The following is a 23,803-nucleotide window of genomic DNA, read 5'->3' as shown; positions in this document are numbered from 1 at the left end:
ATAGATATGAATGGGTAAATTATATTTAAATGAATATGAATATAGGCTCGCTCGATCTATTACCATCCATAAAACATATATGGCGATGTAGTTTTGTTCACCACTTCCTGATTTACATACATACTTATTTCGAATCAATAAGTCCCAAGTCAAACATATTTCTAATTTAGTGTAAATTGAATATTATGAAAAGTATTTTTTTTAAACTACATTACTGTTTCTTTCGGCCAAACTGGCGGTCAACAAAAATTTCTTCATACATTGTTTTGTCATTTTCTAACATTCTGCTAGACTTCATAGTTTTGTCTTTGCTACCCACTAGTTTTTTACTTTTTGTTTTTTTATTGTATAATTATAAGCAAGCACTAAATTTTCTTTTTTAGTAAACAATGTTGTGAGAAATCATTTTTAAAAGTCAAATTTTTAGCTGCACAATTTTATAAGCCATTAAATGTACAGTTCATATTTGTAGTATAAATATGTGGGTTATGATGATGTAGTTTTTACACTATTTATTAATACATATACTTCTTACATATACATTTACTCCATTGGTTTACTTGTTTTAATCAAGTAGTCTATAGTCAAGAACCAGACAACTAAAGGTAGTTATAAAACTCCTAAATTATAACACGTTATCAGCACGAAGTGCTCCGTATAATCAAGGTTTATCTAAGCAAGCACACGTCACTAATCTAGGTAAGAAATTGTTTAACTTTTATTAACTTCACTAACATTTATATTTATGTTATTTAAGTTATATATGGTCGGTTATACCGCCTGAATTATATTTCTGTAATCTAACTTTTATTAACTTCACTAACATTTATATTTATGTTATTTAAGTTATATATGGTCGGTTATACAGCCTGAATTATATTTCTGTAATCTAACTTTTATTAACTTCACTAACATTTATATTTATATTATTTAAGTTATATATGGTCGGTTATACCACCTGAATTATATTTCTGTAATCTAACTTTTATTAACTTCACTAACATTTATATTTATGTTATTTAAGTTATATATGGTCGGTTATACTGCCTGAATTGTATTTCTGTAATCTAATTCTTATTAACTTCACTAACATTTATATTTATGTTATCTAACATTTATGATTACTTATGCAATTAATCATTATTTATTTCATGCATACTAATGTTTATTCTTAAATTTATTATTTATGCATAATATGTTTATTCTCTTAATCTTCGTATTTATACTAAATGTATTTATACTAAATGTATTTTATAATAATCATATTTATACTAATAAAATTCTTTTATTAAAATTATTTTAATACAACGGCAACATAACGATCGTTAACATTAATTAACGACGTTACAACGGTCATATATACATAATGGTTATTAACGTCGATTGACGACGTTACAACGACTATATTTTTCAAATATAAATTAAACATCCCCGTTTTCACATTTTCACAAATCAATCTTCATTTTCTCAAATTACTACTCTCCAAATTTTTTTTATTAAAAGATGATTAACTCAAGGATGATTTTTCTTACTGTATTGGTCATAATAGCTATCATCCTTGTTGCTTGTACACCATTAGATGAACCTATATTTTATCATTCCCTTATGGTTTTAATATTTGTAATCATACCATTATTCCTTTGTTTGCTACTTATGAATCTAAACTAATTCTAATTTCATGTTGTTATTTGTCTATGAAAAAAAATTGATTATGATTATGATTTATGTTGTTCATCTTTCTGAAAATAGAAAATGTCAAACTTATCAAAGCTTGAGTTTAATGCCTTAGACGTATCGGGAACAAACTACACATCATGGGTTATGGACATAGAAATAAATCTTGGATCATTGGGTATTCTAGAAACTTTAAAAGAAAACAATACTTGTTCCGATCAAGATAAATTAAAATCAATTGCTTTTATTCGCAAACATATTGATACCACCTTAAAACATATGTTTCTCACTATCAAAGATCCACATGTTTTATGGGAAAGTATCAAGAGTAGATGATGTTATGCGAGGTGTATATGAAATAGCTTATATTTTACGAGGAAAAACTATTAAATACGATACAATTTTACACAAGATATTTATTTATTTATAGAATGGATATACTTAAACCTTACTACAACACTTATAGGCAGTGTACCTAATCGTACAGTAGTGTAGTTTTTAGTAAGTCCGGTTCGTTCCACAGGGAAAAATCTTTAAACAAAGCTTAACGCTATATTAGTTTAATTTATAAAAATACAAATATATATATAAGTAATATTATTATTTTAAAGGGGGGTTTTTACCGTTTAATGACCGGTTTGTCGATTTTTAAAACTTTAGTCGCAGTTAAAACCTAATGTAAAATATTAAATAAATAAAAGACTTAATTTAAAGCGTAAAGTAAATAACGATAATGAAATTGCGATAAATAAAAGTGCGATAAAATAAAATTGCGATAATTAAAAAGTACGATAATTAAAAGTGCAATTAAATACAATAACAATAAATAAAAGTACGATAATTAGAAGTGCAATTAAATATAAAAATAAAGGAATTATGCTTATTTAAACTTCCGTAATCATGATGTTTGACGTGTTGATTTTAGTTTATTCCCATGGGTTAATTGTTCTTTGTCCTGGATTATTTAATATGTCCATACGGATTAGTCCATAATAGTCCATCAGTCATAAATATAAAGAGCGAAAGCCTTCGTCAAATTATTCTTATTCCTGAAGTCAAATATTCCAACTAATTGGGGATTCAAATTGTAACAAGGTTTTAATACTTTGTTTAATGAATACACCAGGTTATCGACTGCGTGTAAACTAAGGTTTTACTACTTTGTTAACAATTACACCAATTACCCTTGAATGTAATTCACCCCTGTTTCAACAAGTCTATTAACTATTAATCCAGTTCCGTGTCCGGTAAAATGAATAATTATTGGTATTTATAGATATCCCGCCCACCGTACCCAGTTAAGCGTATGTGGTTATATATAAATACGTCAAATTATAAGTTTGTATATTAAATTAACAAGGTATTGTTTAGTTAATATAATACCCATTAATAGCCCATAGTCTAATTTCCACAAGTGTCGTTCTTTTATCCAAACCCCAATTATGGTACAAAGCCCAATTACCTAATTTTAATAATTAGCCCAACATCATGATTACTTCGTCTTAAATAAGCATAATAATAACTTAGCTACGAGACATTAAATTAAAAAGGTTGAGCATAACTTACAATGATTAAAAATAGCGTAGCGTTACACGGACAGAATTTCGACTTACACCCTTACAACATTCGCTAACATACCCTTATTATTAGAATTAAAATTAAAATTAAAATTAAAATTAAAATTAAAATTAAAATATAAATATAAATATTTACGTATAGACAGTGTTGTAAATCTCCTTATTTCTCCCCGAGATCTCGTTATTAGAAAGCAACCGAGACGAGATGTTCATCTCCCGAGATTTCTCGGTCAACAGGGTCAAACTTGGTCAAAACCACGATTTATCGGATTTTCTTGTAAAATCTCGTAATTTCTTAGATTTTTTCACTCATTTCTCAGATTTGCTTGTAAAATCTGGTAAAAATGCATATAAATATACATATATTTATTTATATAAATAAATATATACTAAAAAAGCTAAAAAGTCAATGCAAGTCAATGTCCGAGATCTCCCCGAGATTTTTTCGAGATGCCGAGATCTCCTCAAAAATGTCTAAACGAGATCTCCCCGAGATCCGAGTTCTCCAACCTTGCGTATAGATAGAGAGATGGATGGATTTAGGATATTTTTTATGATCAGAATGCGCGAGCTTTTATAGGCAGTTTCAACATTTGGGGCTCCGCGAGTCGCGGTATTTTTCTTCTTCAAACTCCGCGAGTCGCGGAGTTTGCATTTCCAGCTCACTCCAATTTTGATCTTTGTTTGCCGACGGAATTTAATATATAAATATAATATAAATATATAATTTATATAATTAATTATATATTATATTATATTTATGTACATAATTAATTTATAACTTTCGGTCCGTTGCGTCGAGCGTTGAGAGTTGACTCATGTCCCGGTTTCGAATTTTCGCACGTCCTTGCCTACAATTTAATATCTTGTACTTTGCGTTTTGAATCTTGTACTCTTGTAATTTCGAGACGTTTCTTATCAATAATTGGAACCTCTTTGATTGTATTTTGTACTTTTGAGCTTTTTGGTCGTTTGCGTCTTCAATTCGTCGAATCTGTCTTTTGTCTTCACCTTTTATTATTTAAACGAATATCACTTGTAAATAGAACAATTGCAACTAAAAGCTTGTCTTTCTTGAGGGATAATGCTATGAAATATATGTTCATTTTTAACATTATCAGTAGATTCGATAATCAAAAGGAAATATTACTCCCAGCTGCGAGGGAAGAATGGAGAAATCTAAGGTTCCAAGATTTCAAAAAGGTAAGTGAATACAGCTCGGCCATGTTCAAGATTCGTTCAAAGCTTCAATTCTGTGGTCAAGAAATAAGTGATGCTGACATGATGGAGAAAACTTTCTTCACAATGCATTCTGCAAGCATAACTGTGCAAGAAAATTTAAGATTGCAGAATTATAAAACTTTTTCCAAACTTCAAACTTATCTCTTAGTTGCAGAAGTTAATAAAGAATTACTGATGAAAAATCAAAAATCTCGTCCTACCGGTGCGCTAGCATTTCCTGAAGCTAATGCTATTAACAATAATAATAATAAAAGAAGAAATGCACATGGACGAGGGCGTGGACAAGGTCGTGGCCATATTGGCCAAAACCATCATCATGGAAATTACCATAACAATAATAAAAATCATAACTATGTTCGAAATGGCTGTGGTGGTGGTCGTGGTCGTGGTGGTCGTGGTCGTGGACAAAGAAATAATAATCCACAAAATTATAAAATCCAAACACCATACAATCCCACAAATCACAATGTTGAAGAAGGCTCTTCAAAGATTGTTGAAGATTCTTGTTACCGATGTGGTAAAATTGGCCACTGGTCTAAAAACTGCCGAACAAATCAGCATTCTATTAATTGGTATCAAGAATCCCTAAAGGGAAAACGAAAAGAAGCAAATCTTGTGGATGACCTTGATACAAAAATCACTGAGCCAACTTGTGACTATTTTAATGAATAAATTTCTAATATCTATATATATATATAGATATCCTATTATATGTTCCCGTTAAATAAATGGTTGTAGATTTTCAATCTACACCATATCTAGTTTACTACAAATTTCCTTATCATGTGCTATCATTTGTAACATGTTTTGAATGTAATATATTGATGAATTATGTACTCATTATTTGTTTCTCATATATTTTTTTGAAGTTCATGATGTATACTGCTGGAATAAAAAATCAGTCAAATGGTGGAGATATTTGTATTGCAGACAGTGGTGCCACTCACACCATACTCAAATCTAAAAAATATTTCACAGACTTGAAAGCAACGGAAGGAACTATACATACTATAGCAGGTCCTGTGGACTTAATAAAAGGAATGGGAAAGGCAAAATTCATGTAACCAAATGGTACGAATTTTCTGATAAATAATGCCTTATTTTCTCCCATGTCAAAGAGAAATTTGTTAAGTTTCTCTGACATATACCAAAATGGATATGATTATCAGTCAGTGACAACAGAAAATGAAAAATATTTAAGTATCACTGATAAGAATCGTGTAATTGAAAAACTACCAAGACTTCATTCTGGTTTACATTATACACATATAAATGTACCTGAAGTAAATGTGGTAGTTAAAGAAAAATCATGTGATCCTGTAATGATCAGTTTGTGGCATGAGAGATTAGGCCACCCATGATCAACAATGATGAAAAGAATAATACAAAATACACATGGACATCCATTGGCGGATCAAAGGATCCCTCATGATGCACTTATCCCATGTTCATCATGCTCACTTGAAAAGTTGATAATAAGACCATCACCTCTTAAGGTTGAAAAAGAATCACCAATGTTTCTTGAAAGAATTCAAGGTGATATATGTGGACCAATTCATCCACCATGTGGACCATTTAGATATTTTATGGTTCTAATAGACGCATCTAGTAGATGGTCTCATGTTTGTCTATTATCAAGTCGAAATATGGCATTTGCAAAATTTCTTGCTCAAATTATTAAATTGAGAGCACATTTCCCTGATTATACTATTAAAAGGGTGAGACTAGATAATGCCGATGAGTTTACGTCTCAAGCATTTAATAACTTTTGCATGTCTATTGGGATTATTGTTGAACATCCCGCTGCCCATGTGTATACACAAAATGGTTTAGCTGAATCATTAATTAAACGATTGCAGCTAATAGCTAGACCATTGATAATGCAAACAAAACTCCCAGTATCTGTATGGGGCCATGCAATTTTGCATGCTGCATCATTAATTCGCATTAGACCAAGCGCAAGTCATACATATTCTCCCTTGCAACTTGCTTTTGGCCATCAGCCAAATATTTCCCACCTTAGAACATTTGGTTGTGCGGTTTACGTCCCTATCGCACAACCACAACGCACTAAAATGGGTCCTCAAAGAAGGATGAGAATATATGTTGGATATGAAACATCTTTAATAATAAGATATATTGAACCCATGACGGGTGATGTTTTTACAGCAAGTTTTGCTGATTGTCACTTTAATGAAACATTATTCCCTAGATTAGGGGGAGAAATAAAAAATAAAGAAAATGATGTTTCATGGTGTGAACCTCAATTAATGTATCTTGATCCTCGCACAAAAGAATGCGAGACCGAAGTTCAAAAAATAATGCATATGCAAGAACTTGCGAATAAATTGTCTGATGCATTTACAGATACAAAAAGAGTGACTAAATCATATATACCAGCAGCAAATGCTCCAGCTCGAATTGAAATTCCAAAAAATGATGTCATTCTTGAGTCTTTGCCACGCCAGAAACGTGGGAGACCAATTGGTTCCAAAGATAAAAATTCTCGAAAAAGAAAATCAGCTGATAATGAGGTAAAAGAAAGTGTTCAAAAAGAACTACAAATCAATACTCCTTCTGCAGAGGAGATTGATGATGTCAATACGGAATTTTCAATCAATTATGCACATTCAAAAATATTATGGAACCGAAATGAAATGAAAAATCTTGATGAGATATTTTCATATAATGTTGCATATGACATCATGAATGATGATGATGATCCAGAACCAAAATCTGTCATGGAATGTCAAAATAGACATGATTGAGATCATTGGAAAGAAGCAATACGAGCTGAATTTGAATCGCTCAATAAAAGAAAAGTTTTCGGATCTATCATTCTCACACCTAAAGATGTGAAACCTGTGGGATATAGATGGATTTTTGTGCGAAAAAGAAATGAGAAAAATGAAGTTACAAGGTATAAAGCTAGACTTGTAGCTCAAGGTTTTTCTCAAAGACCAGGAATTGATTATGAGGAAACTTATTCTCCTGTTATGGATGCAATTACTTTTAGATACTTAATCAGCCTGGCAGTTTCTAAAAATTTAGAAATGCATCTCATGGATGTTGTGACTGCTTATCTTTATGGATCACTTGATGGTGATATATATATGAAGATACCTGAAGGATTTAAGGTATCAGAAGCAACCAATGCAAAACCCAAAGAAATGTACTCAATCAAGTTACAAAGGTCTTTATATGGGTTGAAACAATCGGGTCGCATGTGGTATAAACGATTAAGTGATTACTTGATAAGCAAAGGGTATACCAATAACCTTGTTTGCCCTTGTGTTTTCATTAAGAAAACAACATCCGGATATGTGATCATAGCTGATTATGTTGATGATCTTAACATCATAGGGACAATAAAGAGATCCATGAAGCCATTCAACTTCTAAAGAAAGAATTTGAAATGAAAGATCTCGGAAAAACCAAGTATTGCCTTGGTTTACAAATTGAGCATATGCCTAATGGTTTACTTGTACATCAATCAACAAATACTGAAAAGGTTTTGAAACGCTTCAATATGGACAAAGCAAAACCATTAAGTACTCCCATGGTTGTTAGATCACTCAATGTTGAAAATGATCCATTTCGTCCATGTGAAGATCATGAAGATATTCTTGGACCAGAAGTACCATATCTTAGCGCAATTGGAGCTCTGATGTATCTTACAAATTGTACGAGACCTGACATTTCTTTTGCAGTTAATTTGTTAGCAAGATTCAGCTCAGCACCTACAAAAAGACACTGGAACGGGATCAAACACATATTTCGATATCTTCGAGGAACTGCTGATTTAGGATTATTTTATTCTAACAATTCAAAACAAGATTTGGTTGGCTATGCAGATGCAGGTTATTTATCTGATCCTCATAAAGCTAAATCTCAAACTGGATATGTATTCCTAAATGGAGGTACAGCAATTTCATGGCGTTCTCAGAAACAAACACTTGTTGCTACATCCTCAAATCATGCCGAAGTCATTGCATTACATGAAGCTACTCGGGAATGTGTTTGGTTGAGATCAATGACACAACTCATTACTGATTCTTGTGGACTAGAACATAATAAAAGTCCAACAACTATCTATGAAGATAATGCAGCTTGCATAGTACAGATGAAGGAAGGGTACATCAAAAGTGATCGAACAAAACATATACCTCCCAGATTCTTCTCATATACTCAAGGTCTCATCAAGGACAACCAGATTGAAATGATATACGTTCAATCTAGCAAAAACTCTGCTGATCTTTTTACCAAAGCACTTCCAACTGCTATTTTCAGAACACACGTTCACAATATTGGCATGAGGCATGTTCAAAAGATGTAAAAGCTCAACGATGTCTACTTGAGGGGGAGTCAATTCTATGCTGCACTCTTTTTTCCTTAGCTAAAGTTTTTTCCCACTGGATTTTCTTTAGCAAAGTTTTTAACGAGGCAGTACTAGTTTCTCTCTAAATAAAATTGTCAGCCAAGGGGGAGTGTTGTGAGAAATCATTTCTAAAAGTCAAATTTTTGGCTGCACAATTTTATAAGCCATTAAATGTACAGTTCATATTTGTAGTATAAATATGTGGGTTATGATGATGTAGTTTTTACACCATTTCTTAATACATATACTTCTTACATATACATTTACTCCATTGGTTTACTTGTTTTTATCAAGTAGTCTATAGTCAAGAACCAGACAACTAAAGGTAGTTATAAAACTCCTAAATTATAACAAACAACAAATTTTTCTTGAAAAAAGATTTTAAGACGGAGCACAACTAGGGATGGCAATGGATATTCGATTAATGAATATCTACCCGATCCACCCGATTAATAATGGATGTGGATGATATAAATGGATATGGATACGTATATGGATGAACCTAAATGGATATGAATATGGATACGGACAACAAGTTTCATCCATGGATATATCCATTACCAACCGAAATACATATAAAAACACATAAATATAGATATATTCATACACATTTACTATTACAAAATGTATTTGACATTACATATATGGTTTTTTCTTTTGACCGTAAAATAAATTCACTATGTTATATTATGATAAAATGTGAATATCTAACATAATAAACATACAACTTACACGTTTAATTTGTCATAATCTATGTTTAATAGTAAATTTAATAAATTGTGTTATATCTTCGACACAGATTACACGTATTTGTGGAATGATACTAACTATGTCACGTATATTTAATTTTGTTACATTGTGTTGTTGTTTTCACAACATAATTATAACATTTCTTGAATATCCAATGAATATTCATTAATCCGCTTAATCCACTGAATATGAATATGGATGGATGAAAAGAAATTAAATAGATATGGATATGGATGAACAAAAGTTAAATAGATATGAATATAAATACGACATCATTCGATCCATATCCGATTCATTGCTATCCCTAAGCACAACATCTCCACGTACTCAATTTCAAAGATAAATACTTTTAATTCTAGTAATTTACAAAAATTATAGTACTATTATGCATTCATGTTTATACTAATTCAATATAAACATAAACATAAATAACCATAATTATAAATATAAATTATAAATTAAAATTTTAAATATTATTTATAAATTTATAAATAATAAATATACTAAAATACTAAAAGGGCAAAGTTTATATTTCTATCTATAATATATAATACTCAGTATTATTGTTTAGTTGATAAGTGTACAACAGCTCCACAGCCAGAGAAGGAGCTTGAAGCATTTAGTTTGGGGGGCCAAAATTATTCAAAGTTAAATGTACTACCAAACACATACTCCATGAGCTAATCGAAAAGCAAGCTATTTTTACGAATAATAAAAATACTTAATATTAAATGTCGATCCATTGAACTTTTGCTTTTATAACAAATCATCTTTTGTATAAACTTTCTCTACGTATGATAACGAGAACTTGCATCTTATCATTAACATTAATGAATTTCATAATCTAATCGTCATATATTACTTTAAATAAGATTGTGCTTATGATTGTTATCTTATTAAGTTGTTATAAACTGACGGATTAATAGATAGAGTTTGAAGCAAAATTAAAGTTTACGAGATATGATTAAAGAAATACTCTTGACATATACTGATATACCAACATATAAATGTTAATTCCTTCATTTATGAGGGGCTAAAAGGCTAAATGTAATTTATTTGCATATGATCCCATAACTGTAAGTACAACTCTTGTCGACAGCTGCCCGACTTAACTTGGTTGATCTTTTGCTTTCTTGGGCCTAGTACATTTGGATTGGCAATGACTCAACACACAATTTGCTATTTCAAGAAGCTTTATTTTTCAACGGAAATTTCAAGTGTTGATCGGCCACCGATCACAATTTCAAGATAAAGGATATCCTTTAGTTTATCAATTTTGCATCGGGTTTCAAACGTTTGCATGGGGTCCAATTCCATATTTGTATGCCTATAGTTTCAAGTGTATTTTATTCTAGTTCTTTCAATTGTTGTCTAGAGTTTCATGATCGAGTTGTCGATCCACAATTGTAACCGTTATTTGCATTGTTACCATTCATTTCTTTGATAAAGGTAATAATGGTTATTAATATATTGTTCCTTTTTCGCCGTAAAAAAAGAAAAAAAGCTGCCCGACTGTCTTCTTCCGTCTGGCCTTTTCAGTTTTTCATTGCTGTGTATATATAAAGAAACTATCCTTTCACTGACTAAAGAAACTTTTCCCCTCTTACCCTCCCTGATGAGATTTTACACTCAATAAATAATAAATTAATTAAGCCACTTGACTTTTTAATGATGATGAAGTCTTTTTTTTTTCTTTTTCTACGAAAAACTTTAACTTTATAAAACTCTAGCTATATAAAAAAATGAAAACCCGCAACAAAGATACAACAAAGGTAACGAGGCCCGCACAAGACTAAACAACTACTACAAGTAACCTAACAATCTAACACAAGAACGAAAAAAGGACCAACATACAATCTAACTAATAACCGAAACAGATACTTCATAAACCTACAATGTTAACCTTTCATAGTACCTCTTTTCTTTACCTTAAAACGCTTTCTCACTATTTGTTTCGGAAGCGCATTTGAATTAAGCAGTTTACCTTTCACCCTAATACATATCTTTCGCTACCTCCTTAAAAAAAACATAAAGTTATTTTACTAATGATGATGAAGTCGTGGAACCTATTTTACTACAACATAAAAGTTATTTTAGTGTTGCATTTTAGAGTAATATATTCGATACACAACTTCTTGAATATTTTATTTTATTTATTTTATTTTATTTTTTTTGTAAGCGAGGAAACCCTCCTATGAACGAGCACATTGGCTCCCCATAGAAGGTAAAACCTCGGGTAATCAAACCCCCCGAGCGCGAGACCTGGTACCGGGTGAATTGCGCATTATGCACACCCTCTAGTCACACTCCCTTTTGAACAATTTGGCATGACCAGAAATTGAACCCGGGTGGTGAATATTTTATTTTATTTTTCTTTTGTTAACTTTTTTATTTATTTGACATTATACATACATGATCTTCGTGAGTTTGATTTTATAAAAGCTAAAAAATAATTTTTTAATGTACAGAGTATTAATTTATCAATTTTTGTATTATTTTTAATAATTTTTGTATTATTATTAATTTTTTTTTTAAAAAATCAATCTGTACCATTTTTTTTTTGGCACAGCGATTGGGATCACCCGAGGAGGACTAAATCACCCGTTGCGATCATCTCCCGTTTCGACTATGCCGATGCAGCGATATATTTTTATTTTTTTATGAAATGTTTCAAATTAATAGTTCACTTATGAAGTTGTGATGTGATCCAACGGTTGGTGGTCTGCCTCCTTTAGGGGAGGTCAGGAGTTCGACTCTCGTTGGCTACATATTAAAAACACAATTTCATCACTGCCATGAAGTATCCACCCATGACACATTTCTCATATCGTTTGGAGGGTAAAGGGGCGGGGTTTTACTTGGCCGTGCCCTTGGATCGGTTTCAAGGTTTCCTCCCGGGCAGCAATGGGGGCGGGGTTATTATCGCTGCATCGGCATAATCGAAACGAGAGATGATCGTAACGGGTGGTTTACTCCCCCTCGGATGATCCAATCGCTGTCAAAAAAATAGTTCACTTATATAAATATAAAAAAATAATAAAGTATTTTTTTGTGTGTCATTTTTATGAAAGTAAAACATAAGGTATGTAAACTGTATGGAGTAAAACAGAAAATGAACAAAAAATACAATGTGATTATGACATTCTTTTAAATTGTGTTTTTTTATTTGAAAAGTAGCATGTTAGAAGGAAAATACTCCTAACAAAGATTTTTCTTGTGATAAGACTGTCATTAAGTTCATTAGTATGTTACTATGTGACTTTTATATGACCGATATTATAAAACACGAGGCTTTTTTGCTTCAACTTAGGCGTTTCAACTATAAGTTTCTTTTGTAGATTTTGATTATAGAATTAACGTAAAATATTCATTATTGTTAATTTTAATTGTTTGTTATATGGAGTATAGTTTAGTTCTAATTATCTAGTTATAAATATAAAATATACACGGAGTAAACTAGAAAAGAATCATAAAAATTCAAAGGGTCATTGGCATGGCAGTATCGTGGTGATCCTTTTAATCAAAAGGTTGAGGGTTCAAGTCCCGCCAAAAACATATTTCGTAGATTATTGTAAATATTCGTGTTAAGTGTGTGTGAGTTTGCCTTAAAAAAAAATCATAAAAAAACTTACAAATATAACATAGAAATACGGAGTAGTAGAAACACTAAAATCATATTGAATTAAAAAAAAAAGCATTAAAATTAAAATTAAAATAACAAATAAATAATTACTCCTATTATTTATTTATTTATTATTAAATATTAAATATCAAATATCACAATGAAAACAAGTCAAAGATGTCAGATATTCGGAACACGCCTTGTCTTTTCATTGCTTAATGTGTTGTATATAACTAGTGTTCGAACCCTCGCTTCGCGCCGGGGTTCAGTTTTCAATGTATTATATTGCGTTTAGTTTGTAAAATTATTTTGTGGCTAACGATGATATCGTTGAAGCACAACTCGAGTCGAACTAAAAGGTATAATCCGTGAAAGATTTAAATGTTATTTTAAATTAACAATATATCTACATCTCCGCGTTTCACTATGAAATTGTCGACTTTTAAAAATTTGACGCAAAATCGACGTGTATGAAAAGTACCTCAAATATTTAGCGTTTTTTAAAAAGCGTCCGATTTGCGTATAGTTGGTGACAGTGTGCTCCTAAAATTGTTTCGAGTTTAACGATGGTTTCAGAAAAATTTAACTCGGTGCGAGCGAGAAGATATGGCCCGTTGAATATTTAGGTGTAGTTTTTTTAAATTTTTTTATGAAAATGAGTATTTGACACTTTACCCCCTGTTTGGGGGGTCGATTTTAATATTTGAACAAACTATGGGCTTTTTTAAAAAAAAAAGGTGGAAAAGGGGGGAAAAAGGTGAAAGAACGAAAGCACCCCTGATGACTATTAATCGTTTTGGTCTATTAGGTAGTATATAAAGTATGTAGTCGATTTATAATGAATGAGAAGTTTAATGGTTAAAGTATAAAATGTTAAAAGTTTGTGATAAGTTTGTAAAAATCATAATAAAATGTTAAAAGTTTGTGATAACTTTGTAAAAAACAAAAAGTTAACTATTATATATATTTTTTTTGGGGCTAAAATGTAAGTAAGTAAAAGAGTGGGGGTGATTTGTGAAACTTTTGAGGTTACTATTCATTTGAGCTATGCCTTGAGCTTTTTTTTTAAAAAAAAAGGTGGAAAAGGGGGGAAAAAGGTGAAAGAACGAAAGCACCCCTGGTGACTATTAATCGTTTTTGTCTATTAGGTAGTGTATAAAGTATGCAGTCGATTTATAATGAATGAGAAGTTTAATGGTTAAAGTATAAAATGTTAAAAGTTTGTGATAAGTTTGTAAAAATCATAGTAAAATGTAAAAAGTTTGTGATAAGTTTGCAAAAAAACAAAAAGTTAACTATTATTTATTTTTTGGGGGCTAAAATGTAAGTAAGTAAAAGAGTGGAGTGGTCTGTAAAACTTTTCAGGTTACTATTCATTTGAGGTATGCCGTTTAGATGTAAGGTATAATACTGTACTCGTTTTTGTATATAAAGGCAAAAACATTTTTCTGTATCTCTCCACTCTCCTCCGTACCTTACCTCGTCTCTCTAACATCTATCTCTTCTTGCTAATATTGTTTCACAATTTTATTACTACAAGCTCTGATCATATCTTCTACCACCTTATCTACCATCTTCTTGGGTATCTTTTATCTCAGCACGTTCAAAAGATTCAAAATATTTGAACACTACTCTTTGTTCACTCTTGATCACCCTATAAATACCACACTAATATCAACACTAGAACATCATTCAACCTTTCAACCTTTTGTTCTTTCTAATTTTAATTAAATTTCTTCAAAAAAATGTCTTCTGAAACTACTAAACCACCCATATTCAAACACTTCGACAAAAAGTTTAAAAATGTCTTGATTGTACTAGATGACATTGAATGTCTACAACTCTTACCAAAAAACTTTTCTCTACCAAAATCATAGTTGTTGGTGAGAAATCTGTAGGCAAGTCTAGTATCGTCAGGTCTCTTCTTAAACTTCCTTTGCCTGAGAATCTTAAATGTCCATTGACAATTAAATTTGAAAACATTTCTGATCCCGATCCTGATTTTACTCGTAAGTTTCAGATTAATGAAATTGATGCTGATTTTAAAGAAGATGTACTTAAAAAGAAAGATGATTTGAAAACATTTCTGATCAGCGTATAAGTCTTTTGTAGCCTCGATTACTGTCTACGAAAAGCTTCCAAGATCCCAAAGTCATGACATACATGTCATGAGCTTTCATCGAAACTTCTTTCGAGTATTTATCAAGATGCTTAATCTCATACTCACCTAACTCCGGTATCTTGATTATTTTAACATTTGACCCATCATTCTTCACACGAGCACTCAGCATACTTTCATTGAACCTCATCGAATACATATTTTGATGCTGCACCGACATAAAATCGGAAATACTTTTAGCAAAACTTTCTTTAAAACTCAAAACCATATCTCCTACTAATGTTGTTACTGTCGGGTTTAGCTGGGGACTTTTGCAAACGGTCAACATAACCGTTTGAGTGACCTGTTCAATATACTCTCACATATCAGTGATAAAGATCTTGACATCCATTTGACAACTATCCACTTTTTTCTCGTAAAGTGGGTTAGAAAAAACCCCATATGTGACTAAACTCACATCACTACGTCTTTCCAACACCATCTCAGCCTCCTTCACCAAAAATTGCAACTCCTAGTCATCTTTTTTCTTTAAGAGAGGAGATTTGAAATTCTCAATCCTATCAACGATTCTTGCCCATGAATGCATTTGAACATCCATCGAAAACTCGGTGTACTCTTGTTTAAAAAAAAAGATTTTCAAGAACAAGACGAGAAGACTTGACAACTGATGTAATAGCGAGTCTTGATTCCTCCATTGTTAAGATCTTAGGCTTGATCACATTCAGTTCAGACTCGGTTTTTTTCAAATCATCATTCAAAGAGAAAAAAAGATGAATTGAAAATTATTGATACCATAGCCATAGTAATTTTGTAAGCCACACAAGTAAGACCGAAAATATGTTGAGTTTTGATGTAAGTCTTGTCTTAAAAGAGTTCGACCCGATTGGTCGAAAGACTATTGAGGTCATCTCCAAATGTGATTTGGAGCCTGAAAAGTTTTTCAAAATGTTGTCGTTAAATACGGTCAAAAAACCTTTTGGTTATCTTTGCGTTGGGGGACTTGTTGGGGATGAAGATCTTGAGAAAGTAGAGAGAACTTTTTAGAAAGTCGCCATTTTCTGATATCAAAACTCAACATATTTTCGGTCTTACTTGTGTGGCTTACAAAATTACTATGGCTATGGTGTCAATAATTTTCAATTCATCTTCTCATCTTTTTTGTTCTTTGAATGATGATTTAAAAAAAACCGAGTCTGAGCTGAATGTGATCAAGCCTAAGGTCTTAACAATTGATGAATCAAGACTCGCTATTACATCAGTCGTCAAGTCTTCTCGTCTAGTCCTTGAAAATCTTTTTTTTTAAACAAGAGTACACCAAGTTTCCGATGGATGTTCAAATGCATTCATGGGCAAGAATCGTTGATAGGATTGAGAATTTTAAATCTCTTCTCTTAAAGAAAAAAGATGATCAAAAGTTGCAATTTTTAGTGAAGGAGGCTGAGATGGTGATGGAAAGGCGCAGTGATGTGAGTTTAGTCACATATGGGGGTTTTTCTAACCCACTTTACGAGGAAAAAGTGGATAGTTGTCAAATGGATGTCAAGATCTTTATCACTGATATGTGGGAGTATATTGAACAGGTCACTTAAACGGTTATGTTGACCGTTTGCAAAAGTCCCCAGCTAAACCCGACAGTAACAACATTAGTACGATATATGGTTTTGAGTTTTAAAGAATGTTTTGCTAAAAGTATTTCCGATGTTATGTCGGTGCAGAAGTTTTATCACTACAGTAGTGATAAAATGTATCAACAAAATATGTATTCGATGTGGTTCAATGAAAGTATGCTGAGTACTCGTGTGAAGAATGATGGGTCAAATGTTAAAATAATCAAGATACCGGAGTTAGGTGAGTATGAGATTGAGCATCTTGACAAATACTCGAAAGAAGTTTTGATGAAAGCTCATGACATGTATGTCATGACTTTGGGATCTTGGAAGCTTTTCGTAGAAAGGTTTGGAGACTATTTTTATGTTAATCTTCTCATACAATTGAAGAATATGTTGAATTCAAATAAGATGATGGTGGAGTTTGAGAAAGACAACAAGTCACGGAAAAGCAAGTCCGAGAAGAGTGTTTTGGCAGAAGCACCAGTTGTGACTCAAAATCGGGAAATTTTGGAAAAGCGAGTAGACACTTTGTTGAAAAATGTGACCGAAGTGAAGATTTACCAGAAGGACTTTGCATACTTATTTGTATGAAGTCCCAAATGTTAAAGTGTGTCAGTGGAGTTTGTATTTGCTGTTATTTGTCGTAGTAGTAGTTCTTAATTTCTTATGTGTGAGTTATGTAGTCACAAGTAGTTGTAGTTTTTATGAGTGAGCAAAAGTGGCACTGTTTGTAATAGTAGTTCCATCTATTTTATTTACTCTATGGTATTGAATGAAGTGGTATGAATGTGTGAAAATTCTCGAGTATCACTATTAATTATTAACAACATTAATTAATAACAACAATTAGTCAAGCAAAATGAATCCAACAAGCAAGTCACTAGGTCATGTCATTATCTAAACTTAACATAACAAAACAATGATAACTTCAGTTTTCAAATGAAGGCACTGTTGGGTGTCTAGGATGTTTGGGAATCCATCATGAATGGCGAATGAATAAGAAGAGCCAAGTGCAATTAGCCAACAAAACCCGGAGGAACCCGTCAACATAAGCGAGTCACTCATATTTATTGACTAAATAACCTTGTTAAAATAGCAAGGGAAAAGCTAACATGTACTCTAAGGACACATGATAAGCAAATTAAATGAGCTATAACTTTCAAAATTTATATAATCTTAATTAATAATTCATTATAAATTGAAGGAAAATAGTATAATGAGTTTTAGTTTAATGGGACATTTTGAGTATAACAAGATGATGTGGTGTGCGCGTTGCACATACACACATATTTTACAGGTTATACTGGTATTTTTTCATAAGTGTACGGGTTACACTTGCTTTTCTTTAAAAAATAAGAACTGTCAGACATACAGCTTCTTATGCTTCCTCGTCGACTCTCGCCCTTTTCGTTTCTGCTTCCTCTTCGTCGGAATCTGCATTAAACACAAGTCGCCGTCCTGGCCTACGGGATGTTCCCTCTTTCGGTGGCTCTTCAACTGTTACTTGCTCTGCTCCTGGAGGTGTTGCACTAGTTGTTGGGGCTGTTAGATACAAAGTATTTTGTTGCATAATTTTTTTTATTAAATTTCGTCGACAAGTTAGTATTCGGAAGCACTATATCTGTTTGTAGGGGCTGGATGTTTATTGGATTGTTTGATGCGGGAGTGGTCAGTGTTGCAGTGGGAGTTTCATCAAGTAGTCGAACGACAATAAATTCCGGTAATCCTTGTCTAGATTGAGGATTATATCGGAATTGGAATGTGTGCCTTTATCCTTCAATGGCTTGTATGACAGGTGGTAGTTCGTGTGGTTGATCGTAGCCTCTTAACAGTTACGAGTTCTTTGCATGTATGGCCGACAATTGCGTTACCGGCATCTGAAAAGAAGGTAAAGAATGCGGTTGTCGTTGTATCATTCACGATGGTTTTAAAGCAGTATCTGTTGGGTGGTAACATTCATTGTTAGTAATTTTTCCTATATACGGGTAATGTTTGTTGTAAGTAATTTTCTTACGTGTGTTTGCAGGTGGCATGAGTTCTGTGTGTTCTGCAGGTGTATCTGTTTGGCTGGTCAATGTCTTCCAGGACTCTTAGTGAGCAATCATTACAACTCTTGTAGAACCAATCTCTGTTACCGGCGACTTGCTCGATAGTGGCCTCATGTGAATTCCAGAGACTGTCAATTTTTTTATGCATATATCTCAGATGAGAACAGATACGTTGTTATGAACTTAACTGTATATGTAATAATTTTTATATTGTTGAGTTATATGAGAATACGGTTACGGTAGTTGACTTACTCTATAGTTGTTTAAGTTGTGAGTTACAAGTTCTGCGATCGGGTACCTGTTACGAAACCGTTCGATGGCCATGTCACTTGATCTTTGCCTGTTGATCGCAAGTGGTGGGTGTGCCAGAAATATTTTCCTGTGTCTGCACGTTGAACGTGTTCTGGTTACTCAGTGACCGAGTCGATAAATTCTGGAATAGGCGGGTTGAAATAACAATGTGTGGCGGGTTGAAATAACAATGTGTGGCTTGGGTTCCGTTAAGCTGCAGCTCCCCTTAAGAAAGTGCAGAAGGGTCACGATGGTAAATAATAGCTGTAAGTGTTGATGGTTGGGTTCGTTGCAAATATATATAATAATAATAATTATAAGAAGTTATTTATTAGTTGAGTATGCATACCACGAAAAACTTTCGGACGACACGAGCTCACTGCAAGAATGACTGGTTTCTCCATCGTGTCGTATGTTTCAGCGTCAAATGCAGTTGCGAGTTCATTCCAAAGAGTAACCTGTAATGTGTTTCCACTGCAAGCATATTTTTTGTTAAAGAAATAATAGCAATGTTATGGATAATGGTTTTAAGAATTGCACCATATATGAAAACATAGTTATCTAGAATTTTATTGATATGCCAGAACCAAACCATGCAATAACTGGAAAGTTGAAATGAGAGCAATATGTGTGTTTTGTTTTTGGACTAAGAACATATGTGCCTCAATGGTACAGTATGTGTTGATCATGAATTCAAGAATTCACAAAAAAGCATTAACTAATCATTTATTCTTTAGATAAGCCATCATTCATCAAGTTTAAGACTTTGCAAAGTCAAGGATGTTGGTTATTGTACAGGACACCAGATTCAGCAAGCTGTAAACTTATTTTGTAACAAAATCTTTTTTTTTCTTCCTGTAAACAGATCCAAAAAGAAAGCTCACGTCACTCAGATATTTCATGAAACACATGGCAGGTGTAATTATTCAAGGAGATGAGTGTTGTAGAAATTCTTAAAGCTATTCGTAGTAAAATAAAAACTGTGAACTAATTGGATAATAAGTCAGAAATAAATTCTGAAATTAATTGGCTACTATAATCAAGATATAAAGGTGGCTTACTTTAGGTTGGTTAGATCTATTGTCCTCCGAACAAGTTGATTCCGGTTAACATCCCCCATGACAACTGGATCTTCGAGTCGATCAATACAGCCGATGAAATATATTTTTCATAAGTTACATATTAGTACATGTAGTAACTTATAATTTGTGTACAATTGTTGTTATACTAGAGTTACCTGCAAGTACATTCGTATTTGGAATACGTGTACGTAGCTGGTTGTATGCGACAAATTGAAAGTAATGTTCCGGGAAGTCTGCTTGCGGTAGATGTTCAAAAGTTGTGTTGCGATCAAAGGAGAGTGTTGTTGGACCTGGTAGGACTTTTTCCCATCTCGCCGTTGCATTACACGAGAAATTCGCTATCATGTAGATCTGATTCAGGTGCATGAGATTGCCAAGAAAGTCTTTATCCGTGTATCTCATATTCACGAGCATAGGGTAGTGCTGCATGAAAAAAAGGTATGCTATTTGTTACACATAATGGATAATATATACTTAAATAGAAATGCTAGTTTTCGGGGATGTAAATACCATTTCGTCTATCAACATGCAGCAATATCCGTTGGGAGCTTGAGTATATTCCGATCTTGTTTAGTGACTGCCCTTGGCTTTTGTTTATAGTCATAGCGTACGAAACTTTAAGTGGAAACTGTTGCCTTTTCAGAACAAACGGTAGTGTCGGTTCTTTATGGATGAGGTTCATTCGTGGGAAGAAAACTTTCTGACCGATTCTTGTGCCCGTGATTATCTGAGCCTCGATTGACTTAGTGAACAATTGTGTGATAATCATTCTCGTTATCCAGAATGCAAAATCTGTCGGGAATATGAACCCACGGGGTATTAGTTGGATCATCTATATCAGGTGTCCCTAACTCACCGTTTCCAACTTGAGAACTCTAAACTTCTTTGTTTTTGTGGGATTGTCAGATGTGGTTGCGAAAGTCGCATATTTTCTGTGAGTGTAAATACCTTGAAACTCTGCCATAAATAAGAAGTTGTAAAACACGGGGCTAATATTTCTGATTTAGTCCCTTTTTTTAACAGGTAATGTTTGATTGAAGTCGCCTCCTAAAATGAACGATTTACCTCCAAACGGCTGGTCGTCGTGACCTAGAATATCTCTGAGACTCCTGTCTAATGCTTCAAAACAACGTTTATCATTCATCGGCGCCTCGTCCCAAACAATGACGTCGGTATTTTCTAACAGCCTCGCCATTTGGGTGTTTTTTTTTTTTTGATGTTACACATTGTTTCATCGGTCAGTACCAACGGAAGCTTAAAACGGGAGTGTGCGGTCCTCCCTAAGGGCAGGAGAAGGGATGCGATTCCGGATGACGCAACAGCAAGCACAATTTTGCCCCTTGCCCGTAAAGCCGTTATTATGGCTTTCCATAGAAATGTTTTACCCGTGCCACCATGACCGTAAATGAAAGTTAATTCGCTTTTTTGATTATACGATGCTGTTGTTAAAAGCTCGTATATTTGCTTCTGTTTTGCATTCATTTTACCCTCCAGCTCAATTCGTTCATTGTTTAGAGACTGGCGATCATAGTTCCTCTCTTCCATAATTAACCGGTTGGCGAGATCTAACAACAGATTCGGTGGTAAGCCTGGTAAACCGCAGTCGGAAATGGACTTTGAACATTGGTTCAACAATATTTCGATCTCATAAAGAACATAATTGCGGAGTTATTCGTCGTTTATATGTAAACTTGGGATGTTTAAAGACTTAGCAGCCCGTAAAGTTATATCATCAGACATTAATTTCCAATGTTCATTCATAGCGCTAGCGGGTTTGTCACATCACAATATGCTATGATATGTGCGAAAAGTGACCGTAGTTCGGAACAGGTGGCTGATACCGAACATTCTTGTAGTGCGACCGCCCATTCTTTATCATCACCAAGGAGACCAATAGCCTCACAAGCGGACCGGTATGTTTGGTGCACGATCTCTAGTCACACTCCCTTTTGAACAATTTGGCATGACCAGAAATTGAACCCGGATGGTGAATATTTTATTTTATTTTTCTTTTGTTAACTTTTTTATTTATTTGACATTATACATACATGATCTTCGTGAGTTTGATTTTATAAAAGCTAAAAAATAATTTTTTAATGTACAGAGTATTAATTTATCAATTTTTGTATTATTTTTAATAATTTTTGTATTATTATTAATTTTTTTTAAAAAAAAATCAATCTGTACCATTTTTTTTTGGCACAGCGATTGGGATCACCCGAGGAGGACTAAATCACCCGTTGCGATCATCTCCCGTTTCGACTATGCCGATGCAGCGATATATTTTTATTTTTTATGAAATGTTTCAAATTAATAGTTCACTTATGAAGTTGTGATGTGATCCAACGGTTGGTGGTCTGCCTCCTTTAGGGGAGGTCAGGAGTTCGACTCTCGTTGGCTACATATTAAAAACACAATTTCATCACTGCCATGAAGTATCCACCCATGACACATTTCTCATATCGTTTGGAGGGTAAAGGGGCGGGGTTTTACTTGGCCGTGCCCTTGGATCGGTTTCAAGGTTTCCTCCCGGGCAGCAATGGGGGCGGGGTTATTATCGCTGCATCGGCATAATCGAAACGAGAGATGATCGTAACGGGTGGTTTAGTCCCCCTCGGATGATCCAATCGCTGTCAAAAAAATAGTTCACTTATATAAATATAAAAAAATAATAAAGTATTTTTGTGTGTGTCATTTTTATGAAAGTAAAACATAAGGTATGTAAACTGTATGGAGTAAAACAGAAAATGAACAAAAAATACAATGTGATTATGACATTCTTTTAAATTGTGTGTTTTTTATTTGAAAAGTAGCATGTTAGAAGGAAAATACTCCTAACAAAGATTTTTCTTGTGATAAGACTGTCATTAAGTTCATTAGTATGTTAGTATGTGACTTTTATATGACCGATATTATAAAACACGAGGCTTTTTTGCTTCAACTTAGGCGTTTCAACTATAAGTTTCTTTTGTAGATTTTGATTATAGAATTAACGTAAAATATTCATTATTGTTAATTTTAATTGTTTGTTATATGGAGTATAGTTTAGTTCTAATTATCTAGTTATAAATATAAAATATACATGGAGTAAACTAGAAAAGAATCATAAAAATTCAAAGGGTCATTGGCCTGGCAGTATCGTGGTGATCCTTTTAATCAAAAGGTTGAGGGTTCAAGTCCCGCCAAAAACATATTTCGTAGATTATTGTAAATATTCGTGTTAAGTGTGTGTGAGTTTGCCTTAAAAAAAAAATCATAAAAAAACTTACAAATATAACATAGAAATACGGAGTAGTAGAAACACTAAAATCATATTGAATTAAAAAAAAAAAAAAGCATTAAAATTAAAATTAAAATAACAAATAAATAATTACTCCTATTATTTATTTATTTATTATTAAATATTAAAT

General features: G+C 32.9%; 2 protein-coding genes across 7 annotated transcripts; both read right to left on the bottom strand.

Moving 5' to 3' along the window:
* Positions 1-18,137: 18,137 nt before the first annotated feature.
* LOC139892501 (replication protein A 70 kDa DNA-binding subunit B-like) lies at positions 18,138-22,320 on the bottom strand. 6 transcript variants are annotated; one of them, XM_071875750.1, is made up of 7 exons: positions 20,904-22,320; positions 20,549-20,816; positions 20,373-20,472; positions 19,661-19,785; positions 19,319-19,536; positions 18,987-19,148; positions 18,138-18,849 (listed from the first exon to the last, which is right to left on the bottom strand). In XM_071875750.1, the coding sequence occupies exons 1-5, from the start codon at positions 20,919-20,921 to the stop codon at positions 19,346-19,348; spliced, it is 702 nt and encodes a 233-aa protein (XP_071731851.1). In that variant the 5' UTR covers positions 20,922-22,320; the 3' UTR covers positions 18,138-18,849; positions 18,987-19,148; positions 19,319-19,345. The 6 variants fall into 6 exon arrangements, with proteins under 6 accessions (XP_071731851.1, XP_071731981.1, XP_071731794.1 ...); XM_071875880.1 differs by having other exon boundaries at positions 18,139-18,849; positions 19,319-19,405; XM_071875693.1 differs by having other exon boundaries at positions 18,141-18,911; positions 19,273-19,536.
* On the bottom strand, positions 21,573-21,938 carry LOC139851474 (uncharacterized). The gene has a single exon (XM_071840538.1). It carries the CDS (start codon positions 21,936-21,938, stop codon positions 21,573-21,575), a length of 366 nt encoding a protein of 121 aa, XP_071696639.1.
* Positions 22,321-23,803: the final 1,483 nt, after the last annotated feature.

This window comes from Rutidosis leptorrhynchoides, chromosome 1, assembly GCF_046630445.1.
Source record: "Rutidosis leptorrhynchoides isolate AG116_Rl617_1_P2 chromosome 1, CSIRO_AGI_Rlap_v1, whole genome shotgun sequence".
NCBI lineage: Eukaryota > Viridiplantae > Streptophyta > Magnoliopsida > Asterales > Asteraceae > Rutidosis > Rutidosis leptorrhynchoides.
This window is presented reverse-complemented; position numbering and strand designations above follow the sequence as displayed.